Raw genomic sequence first — 15,457 nt, forward strand, 5'->3', positions numbered from 1 at the left:
ATTGTATTATGAAACTAATCACCTGAGCGGCACAGGGGAAATATTGTCTACTACCTGAATGCTTGAAATTGGTTTGTTTGGGAGAAGACAAACTCCTGGGGTTTCGGCCGTGGAATCTGTTGGAAATGTTCAGGCATATAACTACTGAAGCTAATGTTCTGTTTTAAAGTTGCTCTCCGTGCCTTTTTCCTCCTCCTTCTTCTTCTTCTTCTTCTTCTTCTTCTTTACAATCGAACACTTGTATTCCATTAGGACACGGCTGAATTGCCGGTCGTAGCACGGGTTACACATCAGTCGGGCAGTCGGGTTGAAGCTAATATATAGCATGATCACCATCGACTAAACCTGCACCCAACTCAGCCGAAAACATGCGCTGCTGGCTTGTTACAGTCTCCGAATACGTTGACAACACCCGGCTCAGTAAAAGGAGTACGTAGCTTGAACTTGAGATCGCAGGATAGAACACCCAGTGGCTCGCAATAGGTGACTCGTCCAAGTCCCAATCGATCGGCAGTTTCAACTGCTTTTTTGCAAGGCTTCCGTTTCTGCATGCAGAGCCCACCAGTCATGTGGCTCAGTGGCTGTCATGAAGGAAGCACCAACATTGATCTTCACAGCGTTTTCCGGTGTGCATTCCCGGCGGAGCAGGCACTCTTTTCGGATTCAGCAACCCCTTCCGCCCATCGCAACGTCTCCGGAAGGTAAAATGAGAAACTCATCTACGGAGAGAGACGTCGTTCCAAACGGGGCCTAAACGCGTTGCGATACATGGGCCGTTAAAACTGGCAAGGAACAACGGGTGGCCTGTTAACATGTCGGCAAAAAACTCAGCCCGGCCCGTCGTGTAGTCTCGTAGTAGCAGATGAAGTCCCGACACCGCAGTACAAAAATTAAATAGTCGAAGCCCGAGACTACGCAGCGAAGGGCACGTCCCTCCCTCTGCGGCGGCGCTGACCATGAACATGGAGCCGGCCACCGGAAAAAGGCCTAGAACCACCGTCCGGAGCCGTGGAAGACGAACAAGTATTGCTGACCGCATCAGCGATCTCCCTGATGTCATCCTCGGTGAGATCATCTCCCTTCTTTCCATCAAGGACGCCGCTCGCACCCAAGCCCTCGCGTCTCGGTGGCGCCATCTATGGCGCACCGCCTCTCTTAACCTCGACTTCCGCGGCCTCCCTGCCAATCATAATGGTGTCCTCCTCGACATCATCCTCGCCGCCCACGAGGGACTAGTTCACCGTCTCTGCCTCCCGGCGCGCTACCTCTCAGATCAAGCTGCTGCCATGGAAGCCTGGATCCAATCCCCTGCCCTGGATAAGCTCCAGGAGCTCGACTTCTACCTATTAGGGCTGCCAAATACATGTGTAGATCTGCAATCGCCACCGGCGTCCATCTTCCGATTCTCGTCCACTCTCCGCGTGGCCACCATCAGCATGTGCTCTCTCCTCGACTATCCGGTTGAAACACTCCGCTTTCCTCAGCTCAGGAAGTTTGCACTAGTGGCAGTCAACATCTCGGAGGACTCTTTGTGCCACGTTATCAACACATGCTGCCCTGCACTAGAGTGCTTGCTGTTGAGAACCAATTTTAACGTTCATGGTGTCAGGATCAACTCCCCTACCCTTAAAAGTGTAGGCATTCATGCGAGCGTTGCAGAACTCACCATTGAGAATGCCCCTTCACTTGAAAGGTTGCTCTGCTTGAAAATGCATATGAAAATGAGAGTGTCAGTAGTCTCCGCGCCCAGACTGGAGACCTTGGGTTACATTTCTCACCATGAATGGGGCTCCAAAATCATGTATGGCTCCACAGTTATCGAGGTAGCTATGCCCATTGTACTTCTTGCTAGATTTCGGTGTCCACAAAGGTTATGTATGTTGTCTATACTGATTTATGTCTTATTATTGTGTTCCATGCTTCATAAAGGGTTTGTGCGTTGATAGCCTGACAACTATGGTGCGTACTGTCAAGATCTTAGCTATCCATATGAATTCAAATCTGGACATGGTTATTGACTTGATGAGATGTTTTCCGTGCTTGAAGAAGTTGTATATAAAGGTGATGGTTTACATTGGTAGTCTATTAGTGTGTTAGTTTTTGCTTTTCAGTCGTTTTTTGATCTACTTGGAGCTCTAAAGCGGTTTATTCTTCGTGTCTATTCAGATTCACAAAAAAGCACCTACGGGGACAAATTGCTGGCGTCGCAAACACCGAAATTTTCTCACATCTCATGACATTTGTTTGCAGACCATAGTGTTGGGATATTATAAAGGCTTCCAGGCACAAGTTGACTTTGTTACATTCTTTGTACTGAATGCGAGATCACTAGAGTCCATTCAACTTGTGGTTGATTCCAGGAATTACAGCCGCGAATTTGTCTCAGGACAACGTGAGAAGCTTCAGATAGAGAAGAGAGCTTCTAGAGGTGCCCGGCTTAGTTTTACGACGGATAGTTGCCATGATGTTTCGAGTATCGTCGATCTCAGTGATTTGGATTTGGCCGATCCCTTTGCTTGTAGATGTTGAAAGTGGGTCTGGCCCCTGGTGGAGCTATTCTCTCATATCTCATTCAGTGTTTTTGTCCAAACTTGTCTAGTTTTATCAGATATGTACACTTTCCAACCTTGCGTTATCTCTAAACTTTATGTTAATTGTAAACACAAACAATTCAGGACCAAACAACAAACTTGTGGTGCAGATTGTACAGTGTCTTCTGAATGTCTATATTGGGAAGCACTGAGCTTTTACTGAAATTTCAAAGATTGTATCCATCTGGGTTCTGCTGCTGGAGCTGGGACTGTTGAGGTGATTAATTATTAATAGCTCACAACTTCATATTTGACCCACTAGGGCGTTTTGAACCATGTGTTTGATCTACAAGGTAAATTTTATAAAGGCACGTACAATGTTGAAGGTATCGAGCATGTCAGATGTTTGGGTCTGACCGTGGATGTCGAATAACTGGGTTTGGTAATTGTGGAGTTGATCATTCTTGATTATTTCATTTGCGTTTTTCCAAATTAACACTACCAGTCCACGTGTGTACCGTTGCTAGGCTTGTATACTATCACAGAACAATAGTGTGATGTTAAAACAGGCAATTTGTGGAGCCATTAGCCATATGCCTGGTAGCAGCTATGATCAGATTGCGTTGCTCATTATTATGTTCTGTGGAGCATCATTCAGTTTTAGGTACTAAGCTCCTTGATTGCACAAAGTTTGTGCAAGGAAGAAACCAGTTTTTCCTTTATCTGAATAGAGACATGCTACTGAGGTCTGATATTGTATTCTGAAACTGATCACGGTGCCTGAGCGGCACAGTGAAAAAAATTTGTTTAAAGATACATTAGTTTGTTTGGGAGAACACGGCTATAAAACTACAAGAAGATGTATCATCATACATCCACACTGCCTGACATTTGATCTGTAGACTAAAATCCGAAGAGGCCATATACTTCTTGACGGTATCCTACTGTCATCAGTTTCTGCTGCCCCATGCACCTTCTGGCTTTCTGCTGCTGAATATGCAGGAAAAGTTCAATAGTTCATCTATACTAGTGGCTGGGGCGCCACCGGGGTGGCGCCTCTTGAGGTGGGATTGTGCATACTAATCAAGCTACCATATTTATTAACGTGACTGTATGACAATAGGCTTAGTTTAGCGAGAAGACAGGCATCCCAGATGATATACAACAACAATTGAAGTGCATGCAAGCTTTCAATTGGCAAACATAATAAATCTAATTTTAGCGTCGGAAACCTGGAAAGATGGCATGAGTATATTGACATGTAGCAAAACTAAATTCACAAGGGATATTCATCTGACATCTTAATACCAGTGCTACAAAACCATATGCCCATTTTGATAGCATAAATAAATGTTCACAAACATGTGACATGCAACAGCAAACCATTGAACTCGGAGAAAGAGATGCAAGTCAACACAACAAATGAACATGAGCCATGTTGTTGATGAACATAATAGGAACCTTCAATGTTTCAGAAAAGAAAGGAGTGCATGATCGGAAACACAATACTTCTTGATCCATCATAAGTTGATCTTCCTCAAGTGTCTTGTTGAGATTGGTCAACTTCTAGTTATTCATATTTTGGTAATGATCCCATATGTCAATCTGAACCATTAAAATCAGGAATCAAAGACTAAATGGTACAAGCAGACCAATGCAGTAGCTCTACTGAAGATAGAGAGCACAAATATGTGAGATACGTAGGTGGTGGTGAGTATTACCTTGGACTGCTCAACAGACCAAAGTGAGCAAACCAATCCGTAAAGCTCATTAACTTTGGCTTGGAAGCATTAGAATGCATTATGACATTTTTGTTACCTCCTATGACGAATGATTCTAGAAAAAAAACTCGACCATGGCATAAAATCTTCCAGCTTTATTTGTCCAAATAAATGAGGAAAACGTTCATGAGTCTTGCATATAAAGAGGAAAGAAATTATTAGACTGATTAACCAAGAAAAGTAGGTCCACTTATTGGGGGGGGGGGGGGGGGGGGGGGGGGGGGAGAGACTGGTTTCGCCGCTCGAAACTCTTTCCGAACTTGATATTTCTGTTCGATGGCTTCGTCATAAACTGAGCTATGTCGGAACACATCAAGCTCATTCCAGATACCAGAACATCTGGGGGAACTACATATTTGCTGCATCAAATGGTTTCAGAATGTGATAATCCATGGATTCATCAGGAAGAACATAAATAGTACTTCAGTGTACATATGGTGTGTTACTACTATATACAAGAATTAGGCTTGGATTCCCCTTATTCTTATCTTGCCTCAGCAATTTGGGATTAGGATAAAATCATAGGGTGTTTGGAAAATAAAACAAAACAAGCCCACTAAGAAACAAACCATAAGAATTCTAGCTTAAGACAATCAAGCACTTCCATTGGCATGTCAACAATCAGACAGAACAAAACTTTAAGTCCTCAATTTTTTTCCCTCTACAAAATTAACCATGGAACATTTTTGTGTGTGTGTATCTGAAACAACAATCATAACCTTTATGACAGCAGTGCATATTAGAAGATCAAAATGCGTACCTCTATGTAACAATTCCATTGCATGTACATACCATGTTATGCGTCCGATCCTTGCCCGGAAATGATCTATCATACGACGATCATCCTGATTCCTAAAAACAAAACAAATAATAAGCCAGTGCATATTAGAAGATCAAGATGTGTTTCGCTATGTAACATTTCATTTTCATGTACATACCATGTTGTGCATCTGATCATTGCCTGGAAGAGATAGAGATCTAACATACGGCGATCATCCCGATTCCTAAAACAAAACAGACGATAAGCCGGTATGTTTTCGCCCAAAATTCCTCTTCTCATTATATGATACATGGAGAAATATTTTGGAACAAACAAAAGCGGTGAGGGATTTAACCGTTATCTTGAGTAAGCTGATGCATGTATATTACAAGAAGATAATTCAACAAACCATCAAAATTAGCAGGACACTGTATCTTAGAGAAGAAAAATGGTATATGTACAAAATCTGCAGTACATAGACCTAAGGAAGAAGATCAGACACAGTTAGTACTACCACCGTAAGTGACGATGGCTCATGTTCTATGTACCAAATTTGCGGGCAGTACCTAAAACTACCACAGCCGGTTCCCCTCCTGTTGTGTTGAATAAGATTTTCCTCAGTTCCTCTTGCAAGATTGATGAACTACCACGAGCCTGTGAGGAATTTTGATAAACGTTTCTTCTTAGAGTTAGCCGCAACATTGTCTGGTTAAATAGATGGTTCAAGCTAAGGGGGAAATTAGAGAATATACATGGTCTAAGAGTCATCTATTAGCACAACCGTACAAGTGTATCGTCTAGAATGTACATGAGAAATAGGATAGTGGTCATCTTCTTACTTCAGAACATACATCAAATTCTCCCATCAAACAAATGTTACTCAAAGGTCAAGCGTGGTACAATGGACGCATTTTCTCCCCCTTTCCTCTGCTGCCACAAAGCAAATGAAGTTGTACAACAATGAATTAAGTGATGCAAGTATCGGGTATTGGTAAAAGGAGAAGTCACTGGGAGAAGAAAGAGTCAGGGAGAGGCTGGAGACCAAACAATGCGCCGAGCAGGCCAAACTCCATGGGAGAGGCTACAACCAAAGATATTGTTCCCACGCTCTATTCCTGAACAAAGGCTAAGCCACACAATATCATAAAACTGCATTACCCAAATATTTCAATAAACACCACGGCGAAAAGTACTTTGTAAGCACCTCACACTAAGCAATGTCATATTTCTCTTGATTTGTAGCATCAAATCTTGTAGGATTTTTTATAGGGATTATTTTGCATGGTGCAACCAAACAACTTTGGTAATCCAGGGCCCATTTGATTCAGAGGATTTTCAGATTTTGCTGTGCGTGGGTTGTTCGACAAGCTGCCCCAATTTGCCGAGGAAATGTTCAGAATACAACACCTGTGTCAGGGGTTTGGCGGGCTTATTCAGAGACGATATGTTCACAGGCTTCTTCCGAGAAGTCGCAAATATGCAACGGGAGCTCCCATATCAGTGATACCTACAACGGAGATCAAACTCAAACGGGTTTGTAGATACAACTTACATGGTGCATAGAAAAAACTGAACAAACTGTAAATCACAGAAGGTACAAGCTAGACATACCTGTACCCAACAGTTTTCAAGATTCAGAAACTACGAACAACCTCTTCACTTTGAGCGATTATGAGAAACCAAGAGTAGCAGAACGCAGAAACGCTTCTTGAAGGATTTAAGTCGTTTGTATTATTGTATATATGATGCTTGTTCCGCTGCCTCCACACTGCACCTCGCCAGATACATACTACAGGCTTCCTATGCACTATGCTCATAACCAGAAGGAGAAAAGGGGGCGAGAGCACCTTTCTCAGGGCCGCCGTGCTTGTCGTCCGTGCGTGGAGGTGGAGCAGCCTGTGCCCATCAAACACGCAAGCGCAAGCGTGGTGGAGGACGAGCTAGAGGTAGCCGGTGCGTGCTCCCGAGGTCTAGATTGAGAAGATCGCTAGAGATGAGGCAGGAGGTGGAGCTCGGGCGGGATGGAGAGGGCACGAGCGCCGGGGAGGACGCCGCCGGCGGTAACCCTAGCCTCAGAGGAAAAACAAAAAGGGGGCGCTGGGTCGTGGAGGAGAGAACCGGCTCGATGAAAATCGTGTTTTTTAACTTAGCACAGTAAATGGACAGGTGTACCACGCGAATGAGCGCCCTAATTACCGCGACTGTTAATGGGTTTAATAGCTTGGGTGTCGACTGTGGTGGCGCGGTCGATATCTCTTCTGCACTTGCTCATAATGCAGTCGCGGCCACTGTACAAGTTGTCATATCAGAGGTCCCAGTTCCATTGTTTCTGTTTTGAAGGGACAAGAAAATTTTCAGCTTTTCTGTGGCGCTATCGGCAAGTCGTGTGGCTTACGGAGGTTTTTGATCGCTGTCACTGTTTCACGGGATACCGTCAATCATTTGAAGTTTTCAAGTTCAAGGCTGGCCCCGAAGGCTCCGACAGTAGTATCCAACGCAACTGTTCGTTCAAAGCTAAGCTGAATGGATACGGCAGCCATGAGATAAATCTTGAGCTCGAGTCTGTATCGGTGAAGGTGACTTCTGAATAGAGAGGGATCAATGTATAACTTTGCAATCAAGATGTGTTTACTTCAGGCGTTTATAGGATCTACAATGCGAAATGACCGGCCCCAAGAATATTTCCTATACTCGAGGCATCTAAGTAGAGAATGGCTGGTGCAGCTACACATCAAGTATTGCGTAATAAGGTGTTCAATCGACATAGAATTTTGTAAATGTTTGCCTTATGATGTTGCGGCACTTAGTAATGCAACCTGCGTGATACACCGGTACTTGCACGTGTTTCAGACCGCAAGGTTACGAGACTCTGTTCCTGAAATCTGGCAGACATGCAGAACAACTTGGAAGAAAATAGAGAAACATTCGTCAATCAGTGATAAGATGAAACATTATGTTCACTAATAGTTTTAGCTGGTAATCAACTATTTATTGCTCAGAATTTCATATTTAGCCGACTAGGGCGTTTCGAGCCATGTTTGGTTGAAAGGTAATCTTTATAAAGTCAAAGTACAATGTTGAAGGTGTCAAGCATGTTAGCTGTTTGGATCCGTGAATGTCGAAAAACTGGGTTTGGTAACTGTGAGAAAAAAAATTGAGTGGGATATCAATTTGCTCTTGCCTATCTCATTTCGCGCCATGCCCAAACTAACTTGACTTACGTCCTGCTTGTACTGTTTGTAAGATTGTAGCCGTTGAAACCCCAATACACACTTTCGCCATATGCGCATCAGCGCATCATGCAAAGCTGTTTGCGTTATTGGCCGAAGTGGGAAGATAATGAGCTTTGCAAGCGAATCTGTGGATATCTCTTGCTTTTCACCACAAAAAGCAGGAAAAAAACAAAACCACACACATGCATACGCAGTAGTACATAGTAGTACAATAATACTACCTGCAGTATAAAGCACACCAACAACTAAAGCAAAGCAGATAATGTGTAGAGGCTGGTATAGCGGCGCACATATTCTCACCACGAACGAAATGCTCATGCAAGTTAACTATTGGCCTATTGCTCACCGACGAATATACCCGCACAACTCGTCAAGGAGCAGGAAGCCAGGAAGAAAGTGTGCGTAAAGGTGCGCGCTTTATTGTTCATCCACTCGTCAGGTTAGCTAGCATGTACGTACAATCAATCCTTGTTAATTTCACTTTCACAATAGGAACCACACATGTCAAATTCGCAGCATCCATCTTTCGGCTACGTATTGGGTAAGCTACCTCTGTGTGGTTCTAGCTATACTACTACCTCTGTACCAAAACAGAAGGCAGTTTTACACGCTAGTTAGTTTAAAAAACATCTTATGTTTTGATACGGACGGAGTATTTAGCAAGCTGAAATACACCAAAAGAAGCTTTGATTGGTATTGAGACGCCGGTGGAGGAATTTGAAAACGATTCTTAATTTATTTCATCCGAGAGTCCATTTGTACAACTCTTCTCACCGGAAACAACCTAGTCGCTACCCAAAGTGTACCATATAAAGATAACACCAAATCTTAAGCATAACTTTGATCATGGAATTGACTACAAGATATAATTTATACACTTGATCAAGGCATATAATTCATTGTTAACCAAATGAAAGGCCAAAGTTATGTTGAAAAATTGAGGGGGGCTCAAGAAAATACCATATATAGCACCTAGCACCCTGATATTCCCTGCCCCCTTGGTCAGCATCTTCTAGGGTCGCCAAGAAGGTAGCTAAGTTTTTTTTTTTCTTTTTGAAAAAGAGGGTAAACTCTTGACCGATTAGCAAAGCCTACAGGGACTCGATGGTTTTATCTTGTTTGTTCGGGGATGAGTAGGACACGAGGCATCACTGGTTGTCGCACAAATACAAGAGACTCTGGTATGTTCTTTCAACTGAATTGATGTAGAAATTGTTGCGATAAAAACGCAGGAATGCCCAACACACAAAGAAGCATCGGTGAATAGTGTGATGGAAAATAACATGGGAGGAGGAAGAAGCTCCCCAACTTATATTAAAACCGATGTTTTTTCATCAGAAACCGCTAACATAGGAGGCTCAAATTCTGGCAGATGAGATTGTTTGCTTAAATCAATGGCGGTGGCCAAGGGAGAAGCGTGTCGTGCCGGTGCCACGCAGCGCCGATCGGCAACAAGGATGCCCGTGCCTGGACTCTGGTTTGTGATTATTTAATTTTCGTAAGGTGACTTATACACCTAGAAGAAGGGAGTAAAGGAGTTTCTTAGGTGAGCTCTTTTCCCCATCTCCGTAAAAATTTCTCCTGAAAGTGATTTTTGAAGAATTTATGACATCCTGTAATAATGTTGCGGGAAGGCCATAATTCCATAAATGAAGGAGCTCGCGTCGGTGGGTTGTGTTGGCCCAGCTCACAGGGATTTGGGTGTAATTTCCGTTCTTTCTGGGGTGCTTTTGTACCACTGTCACTGTTAGATCTGGGGTCTATTTCGTAAAAGAGAAAGAATTTACGAGATCCAGTAAATAAAGAATTACGCATAACTGTCGGACTTTTCTTTTACCCAACCTTCTTAAGCGGTGGTTATTTTACGTTCGAGATGCTCTTGGACGACGGGATATCCCAGCGCCGCCTCGTACTCCAGACGCGATCATAACTGGAGGAGGTTTGGTTTGACTTTGTGTGTGTGGACGAGTTACTACTCGCACGTGATGCCGGCCGGTGCCCCCACGCGAACCAGAATTAATCATTCATGTAGCATGGCGGAGAGCCCCTTGCTGCCTCACCCAATCCAACGGCTCAGGCTGAGACTGGGTTCGCGGCGTACAACGTAGCCACTTTGACCGTTTGCGCCATGGTGGATGTCTCGTTGATTAATCCATGTCCGCCCTGGCCGCCTGGCCGGTGGCGTGTCCAGCGAAGACGAATCCAAAGCAGGTGGGAGCACTACTCGACTACTCAGGCCAACTTCAGCGCACCACCCAAGCGGACGGACGCCCGTTTTACCCGCATTCTGTCTGTTTGGGTAGGGCAATGGGGTCGTATCCGAGCCATTTCTCGGATGCGGTGGCCGTGTGCCCAACGCACGGCCGCATCCCGTTCGCGTACATTTTTCTTTACAAATTTTTTTTTTCATCATTGATTTTTGGTATATGGAAATACACAACCAAATTTTGACTAGAAAAGTAAGACCAAAGAAAACAAGAACCACAAAAATACATTTTAGAAGGTATCCAACCTCCATAACTGCTCCTGTAAGTTGGATTAGTGCTTTCTCGTTGCATTCATTGTTGATCTGCGGAGGCTCGATCTTGCGTGCTTCTTTCTTCTTCGAGTGTAAAGAAGTAGACGTTGCTTCCTCACATCTAGTCTCATGTCTAGCCTCTATTTTAGCAACAAGTGTACTAGTCTCATCTCTAGCCTCTATGCTAGCTAAGAGTGCACGAACATCTACTAAATTCCGCTCTATCAATATATCGATGTACTCTTCTTCCCAATACTAAAACTTGCATCCATTCTACACAATGAAATTTTAAGTTAGTAGAACTAATCAAATCCGAGAGCACAACCGAAGCTAAAGTAGCACATACCCCATCGGTTGAGCGCTTGATGAACACCCATCCGGGATGTTCCGGCGTTGTAGACACGCGGCGCCGCAAGACCTTCTTTGGGCAGTCGTCGCACGTAATGAGTGACAACGGTGCGCCGACGAGCTTTTGGGCCAGCACCGAGCCCGGCCGACCGCCATTCATGTATCTGTCGGCGGACCGCCAACGGTGTAGATCCGAGTGGCTAGAGGAGGAGTCAGTACCTGCATGCGGCCTTGCGGCTTCGCCGGGGCCTTCCGGCCCGGTTCCCGACCAGTCCATAGCGCGGCGCGGCCTCCCACAGCCGGGCGAGTTCAAGCCCGACCGAATCCGCTTCAAATCCTGGCGCCGGGTGCGCAAATCAGGTGGCCGTGGTTGGGTAGCTCGGGGGCGTCGAGGGAAAGGGGGCTGGGCGAGCGCGCGTCCGAGCGGCGGCGGCTGCGATGGCGAGGGGCAAGAACGGAGAAGAGTGAAGGGGTGCGGCTGGAGGGGGGCGGATAGAAAAGGGCTCCCTGTGCAACCGACAGACGGGCCAGGGGAGGACATGCGCACACGGTCCGCCCGTCCGCGCGCTGTCCGTTTCACCTCAAAAAGCGCCCAAACTTGAGCCAAGGATAGATCAAAAAAGACATAAAACAAACAAAAATCCGTTTACATCCGCGTGCTGGCCGTCTGGTACGTCTGTTTTACCCTAAACAAACGCACCCGAACAGGATGGGTCGCGTGCTGGAGTTGGCCTCACAGAGCGGTGCGAACGCGGCCAAAGCCATGAGTCGCCCACCTGGCCGGTCGGTGGTTCCAAGCGGTTGCCGACTACTACCACTACTACTCAAAAAATGCCCCGTGCCGTCGCGTGTATAAAACGGCCTGCCAGTGCCCCTGCCTGACCAAGGCACCACGACAACGACCCAGACCCAAGCAGGCAGGCACGCGCGAGGAAAAGCCAGTCAGTCGAGCGAGCGATCAAATCATGGTGGCCGACCACCAGTCCTCCCCGCGGCCGCGGTTCACCATCGGCTACGCGCTGCCGCCCGGCAAGGCGGGCAGCGTCATCCAGCCGCCGCTCGAGGCCCTCGCGGCGGAGCGCGGCATGCGCCTCGTCGCCGTCGACCCCTCGCTCCCCCTGGCCGACCAGGGTCCCTTCGACCTCATCATCCACAAGCTCTTCGACCCGGCCTGGCGCGCGCGGCTGGAGGCCTTCTCCGCGCTCCACCCCGCCGTGCCCGTCGTCGACGCCCCCGCCGCCGTCGACCGCCTGCTCGACCGCTTCACCATGCTCGACGTCGTCCCCGGGCTCGCCGCCGGCCTGGACTACCCGCTGTCCGTCCCCGCGCAGGTCACCGTGAGCGACGCCGCCGCGCTGGCCGCGGACGACCCGTCCCACGGCCTCCGCTTCCCGCTCATCGCCAAGCCGCTGGCCGTCGACGGCAGCGCCAGCTCCCACGACCTCTGCCTGGTGTACCGCGCCGAGGGCCTCCGCGGCCTCCACACCCCCGTCGTCCTCCAGGAGTTCGTCAACCACGGCGGCGTGCTCTTCAAGGTCTACGTGGTGGGCAGCCGCGCCGTCTGCGTCCGCCGCAGCAGCCTGCCGGACGTGCCCGCGGCGCGCCTCGCGGACCCCGGCGCCGACGCCTCCGTCCCCTTCGCCAACATCTCCAGCCGCCCCGCGCTGGACAAGGGGGAGGACTCGATGACGCCGCCCGCCGCGTTCGTGGACCAGGTCGCGCGCGGGCTCCGGCAGGCGCTGGGGCTGCACCTCCTCAACTTCGACATGTTCGCGGCGACGGAGCTGGACGACGGCGGCCGGCGGAGGTACTTCCTCGTGGACATCAACTACTTCCCGGGGTTCGCCAAGATGCCGGGCTACGAGACCGCTCTCACGGATTTCTTCGCCGAGATGATTCAGCTCGGCACTGCAGGCGCCGCCAGCCAAGAGAAGCTCGAATCTGTGCCGTGCAATGGCCTAGATCTCGAGGAAACTGGGTCTGCTTTGGACTCGACCTGCCCCGTGCCCATGGCTTAGTTTCGAAAACAGGGTGCGGCCAAGGTCCCCGTACTGCCGATGATAATAAATGTTTTTTTTCGAGGATTTCAAGCAACTGATTAAGACATCGATGATTGATGCTATCTATGAAGGTTTCAAATCTACTCCCTCCGTTGTTCAAAGAGTGTACTTCCAACTTTGTTAGAAAGTCAAACATTTTAATGTTTGACCGTAATTATACAATAATACATAAATATTTATGCCATAAAATTAGTAGCATTAGATTCATAATAAAATATATTTTCATCTTATACCTATTTGGTTTCACAAACATTGATATATTTTTGCACAAACTCAATCAAACTTTAAAATAATTTATCCCTCCAACAAAGTTGGAAGTACACTCTTTAAAGGACAGAGGGAGTACTAGGTAGTATATAGACCATAGGCATTTCAAGTGCAACGAATATTCCTCCTCGCAGAAAAAGAAGAAATATTCCTCCGGATTTGCCATTTCTCCAAGAAATAGTTAAATCTTAATCGACTCCATAACCGATGGATTAACGCGAGCCAAAGATTTCTGCTGCTATCGGGAGTTCTGTTTCTCTTGGTTTTAGCGAGCGGTATAGTTAAATCTTAATCACTACATAACCGATGAATTAATTATTTGACGCATCATTTTTTTGATTATGTGGCATCTATGTTACTCTCTAAGTTACTTCCACTATGACCAGCCTTAGCCACGTATGCCGGCCACCAGCTAGAGTAGTCCCCGCCTTTGTCAATGAATGAGCTTCAATGTTCATGCATCTGTTTTCATGGACCACTTCCACTGATGCAAACAATTGGGTGCACCTTTTTTATCTCATGAATAGTAACAGCCGAGGTCCCCAAATAGGCCTCCTTGATGTGTTTCACCGTGGCAGAACAGTCGGTGGCAATAACAATGTTGTTGCATGCAAGATCAAGTGCTAGTGACATCCCTTCACTAGTAGGCCTGAGATCAGTCCTCACTAGTAGCCATTGCCTCAAGCACTTTTGGATCAGTTATGTCCTGGACAGAAACTGCAGATGCACCTAGAAAGTTGTCTGTACCATCTCGGCAAACAGCAGCAAAGGATCCACCATCCTCATGACACCCTCGTAAATTCTTTCTTTTTTACGAAATAGACCCCAGATCTAACAGTATCAGTGATACACAAGCATCCAGAAGGAACTGAAATTACACCCAAATCCCTGGGGAGCCGGCCCAACACAACCACCGACACGAGCTCCTTCATTTACGGAAAGATGGCCTTCCCGCAATATTTTTACAGGATATCCTAAGTTCTTCAAAAATCACTTTTAGGGAATTTTGTTACAAAGATTGAGAAAAGAGCTCACATGAGAAACTCCTCTAAATAATAACCAGACTTTACGATGAATTTTGTACATGTGCTCTTGGAGTTGCTCCATCTTCGACCATACATGTCAAATTTGGAATCCAACATAGAGTGTGAGACAGCCCCGACCGGCTGTGCACATCTGTAGCCCTCAGTCTCTCTACTCCTATAAAAGATTCAGTTGGTGATGATGGTGTGTCTGTCATCCGTCATTTCTGATCATTAGATCTGCATCTAACGGTTGTGAGGTAAGTTGTGGCATTTTTGCAACAATAGCCCACTTTTCTGCTCTAATTTGCAGAAAACCCTTATTATCTTGAAAGCAACCACATCCCTCCCTCACCTCATCAAAACAACCTGAGAAATATATTTTGAGTGAAACGCATAGTGGTATATGTATATCAAAACAAGAGTGTTTTCTTTCAAGTTTGTGAACAAAGTACTATTCTACTTTGGATCCGTTGCAACGCACGGGCACATTGTTAGTCATGTCTAAAACCTCAAATTCATACACAAGCACGCACATAGATCAACACATGCACTTTGGCTTTTAGGACATAATACAACTTACTACCTCCGTCCTGGTTTATCAGCCCTCCTTGTAGTTTGGGTCAAATTTTGACCTTTGATTTAACTATCAAAAAATTAAGTTATATACCCTAAAAATAGTATAATTGGAAACCTCTTTCAAATATGCATCTAGCAATATAAGCTTTGTGACATAAAACTTATAATTTGTTAGTCAAATTTATGGTCAAACTTGGGCACAAAATACAAAGGGGACTAATAAACCCGGACAGAGGTAGTACTGACATTGCATGTGGGAGTTCATACACCATGAGACAATCAAAATGATGGCATGTTCTCTAAATTAAATTAATTCTATATGGATAGGTCAATTTCATCATCGACGGCAGCCCTTGCC

At 46.2% G+C, this 15,457-nt stretch overlaps 2 protein-coding genes and 1 long non-coding RNA gene across 6 annotated transcripts; 2 read left to right on the plus strand and 1 right to left on the minus strand.

Annotated features, from left to right (window-relative positions):
• The first annotated feature begins 956 nt into the window (after positions 1 to 956).
• Positions 957 to 2,743, plus strand: LOC109773441 (F-box/LRR-repeat protein At3g26922-like). The gene is made up of 4 exons (XM_020332139.1): positions 957 to 1,823; positions 1,930 to 2,010; positions 2,251 to 2,428; positions 2,676 to 2,743. Exons 1-4 carry the CDS (start codon positions 957 to 959, stop codon positions 2,741 to 2,743), a joined length of 1,194 nt encoding a protein of 397 aa, XP_020187728.1.
• Positions 2,744 to 3,845: 1,102 nt separating this feature from the next.
• LOC109773427 (uncharacterized) lies at positions 3,846 to 7,171 on the minus strand. Of its 4 annotated transcripts, none has more exons than XR_012185098.1 (9): positions 6,684 to 7,171; positions 6,277 to 6,579; positions 6,115 to 6,187; positions 5,912 to 5,999; positions 5,639 to 5,726; positions 5,251 to 5,316; positions 5,073 to 5,164; positions 4,253 to 4,671; positions 3,846 to 4,136 (listed from the first exon to the last, which is right to left on the minus strand). It is a non-coding gene; the product is annotated as an uncharacterized lncRNA (long non-coding RNA). The 4 variants fall into 4 exon arrangements; XR_012185110.1 differs by having other exon boundaries at positions 6,480 to 6,579; positions 6,684 to 6,968; XR_012185104.1 differs by having other exon boundaries at positions 5,912 to 6,002; positions 6,480 to 6,579; positions 6,684 to 6,968.
• Positions 7,172 to 11,787: 4,616 nt separating this feature from the next.
• On the plus strand, positions 11,788 to 13,420 carry LOC141023522 (inositol-tetrakisphosphate 1-kinase 4-like). The gene has a single exon (XM_073500534.1). It carries the CDS (start codon positions 12,137 to 12,139, stop codon positions 13,187 to 13,189), a length of 1,053 nt encoding a protein of 350 aa, XP_073356635.1. The 5' UTR covers positions 11,788 to 12,136; the 3' UTR covers positions 13,190 to 13,420.
• The last annotated feature ends 2,037 nt before the right edge of the window (positions 13,421 to 15,457 follow it).

The sequence above is a fragment of the Aegilops tauschii genome, chromosome 1, assembly GCF_002575655.3.
Source record: "Aegilops tauschii subsp. strangulata cultivar AL8/78 chromosome 1, Aet v6.0, whole genome shotgun sequence".
NCBI lineage: Eukaryota > Viridiplantae > Streptophyta > Magnoliopsida > Poales > Poaceae > Aegilops > Aegilops tauschii.

What these genes read in the sequence shown, in the direction of transcription:
- LOC109773441 (XM_020332139.1), top strand. Translation starts at nt 957, where the DNA reads ATGAACATGGAGCCGGCCACCGGAAAAAGGCCTAGAACCACCGTCCGG. An exon ending in TGAATTCAAATCTGGACATG is followed by an intron (nt 2,011 to 2,250) that starts GTTATTGACTTG and finishes ATTTGTTTGCAG; the next exon opens with ACCATAGTGTTGGGATATTA. An exon ending in AGAGAAGAGAGCTTCTAGAG is followed by an intron (nt 2,429 to 2,675) that starts GTGCCCGGCTTA and finishes CAAACAATTCAG; the next exon opens with GACCAAACAACAAACTTGTG.
- LOC141023522 (XM_073500534.1), top strand. Translation starts at nt 12,137, where the DNA reads ATGGTGGCCGACCACCAGTCCTCCCCGCGGCCGCGGTTCACCATCGGC.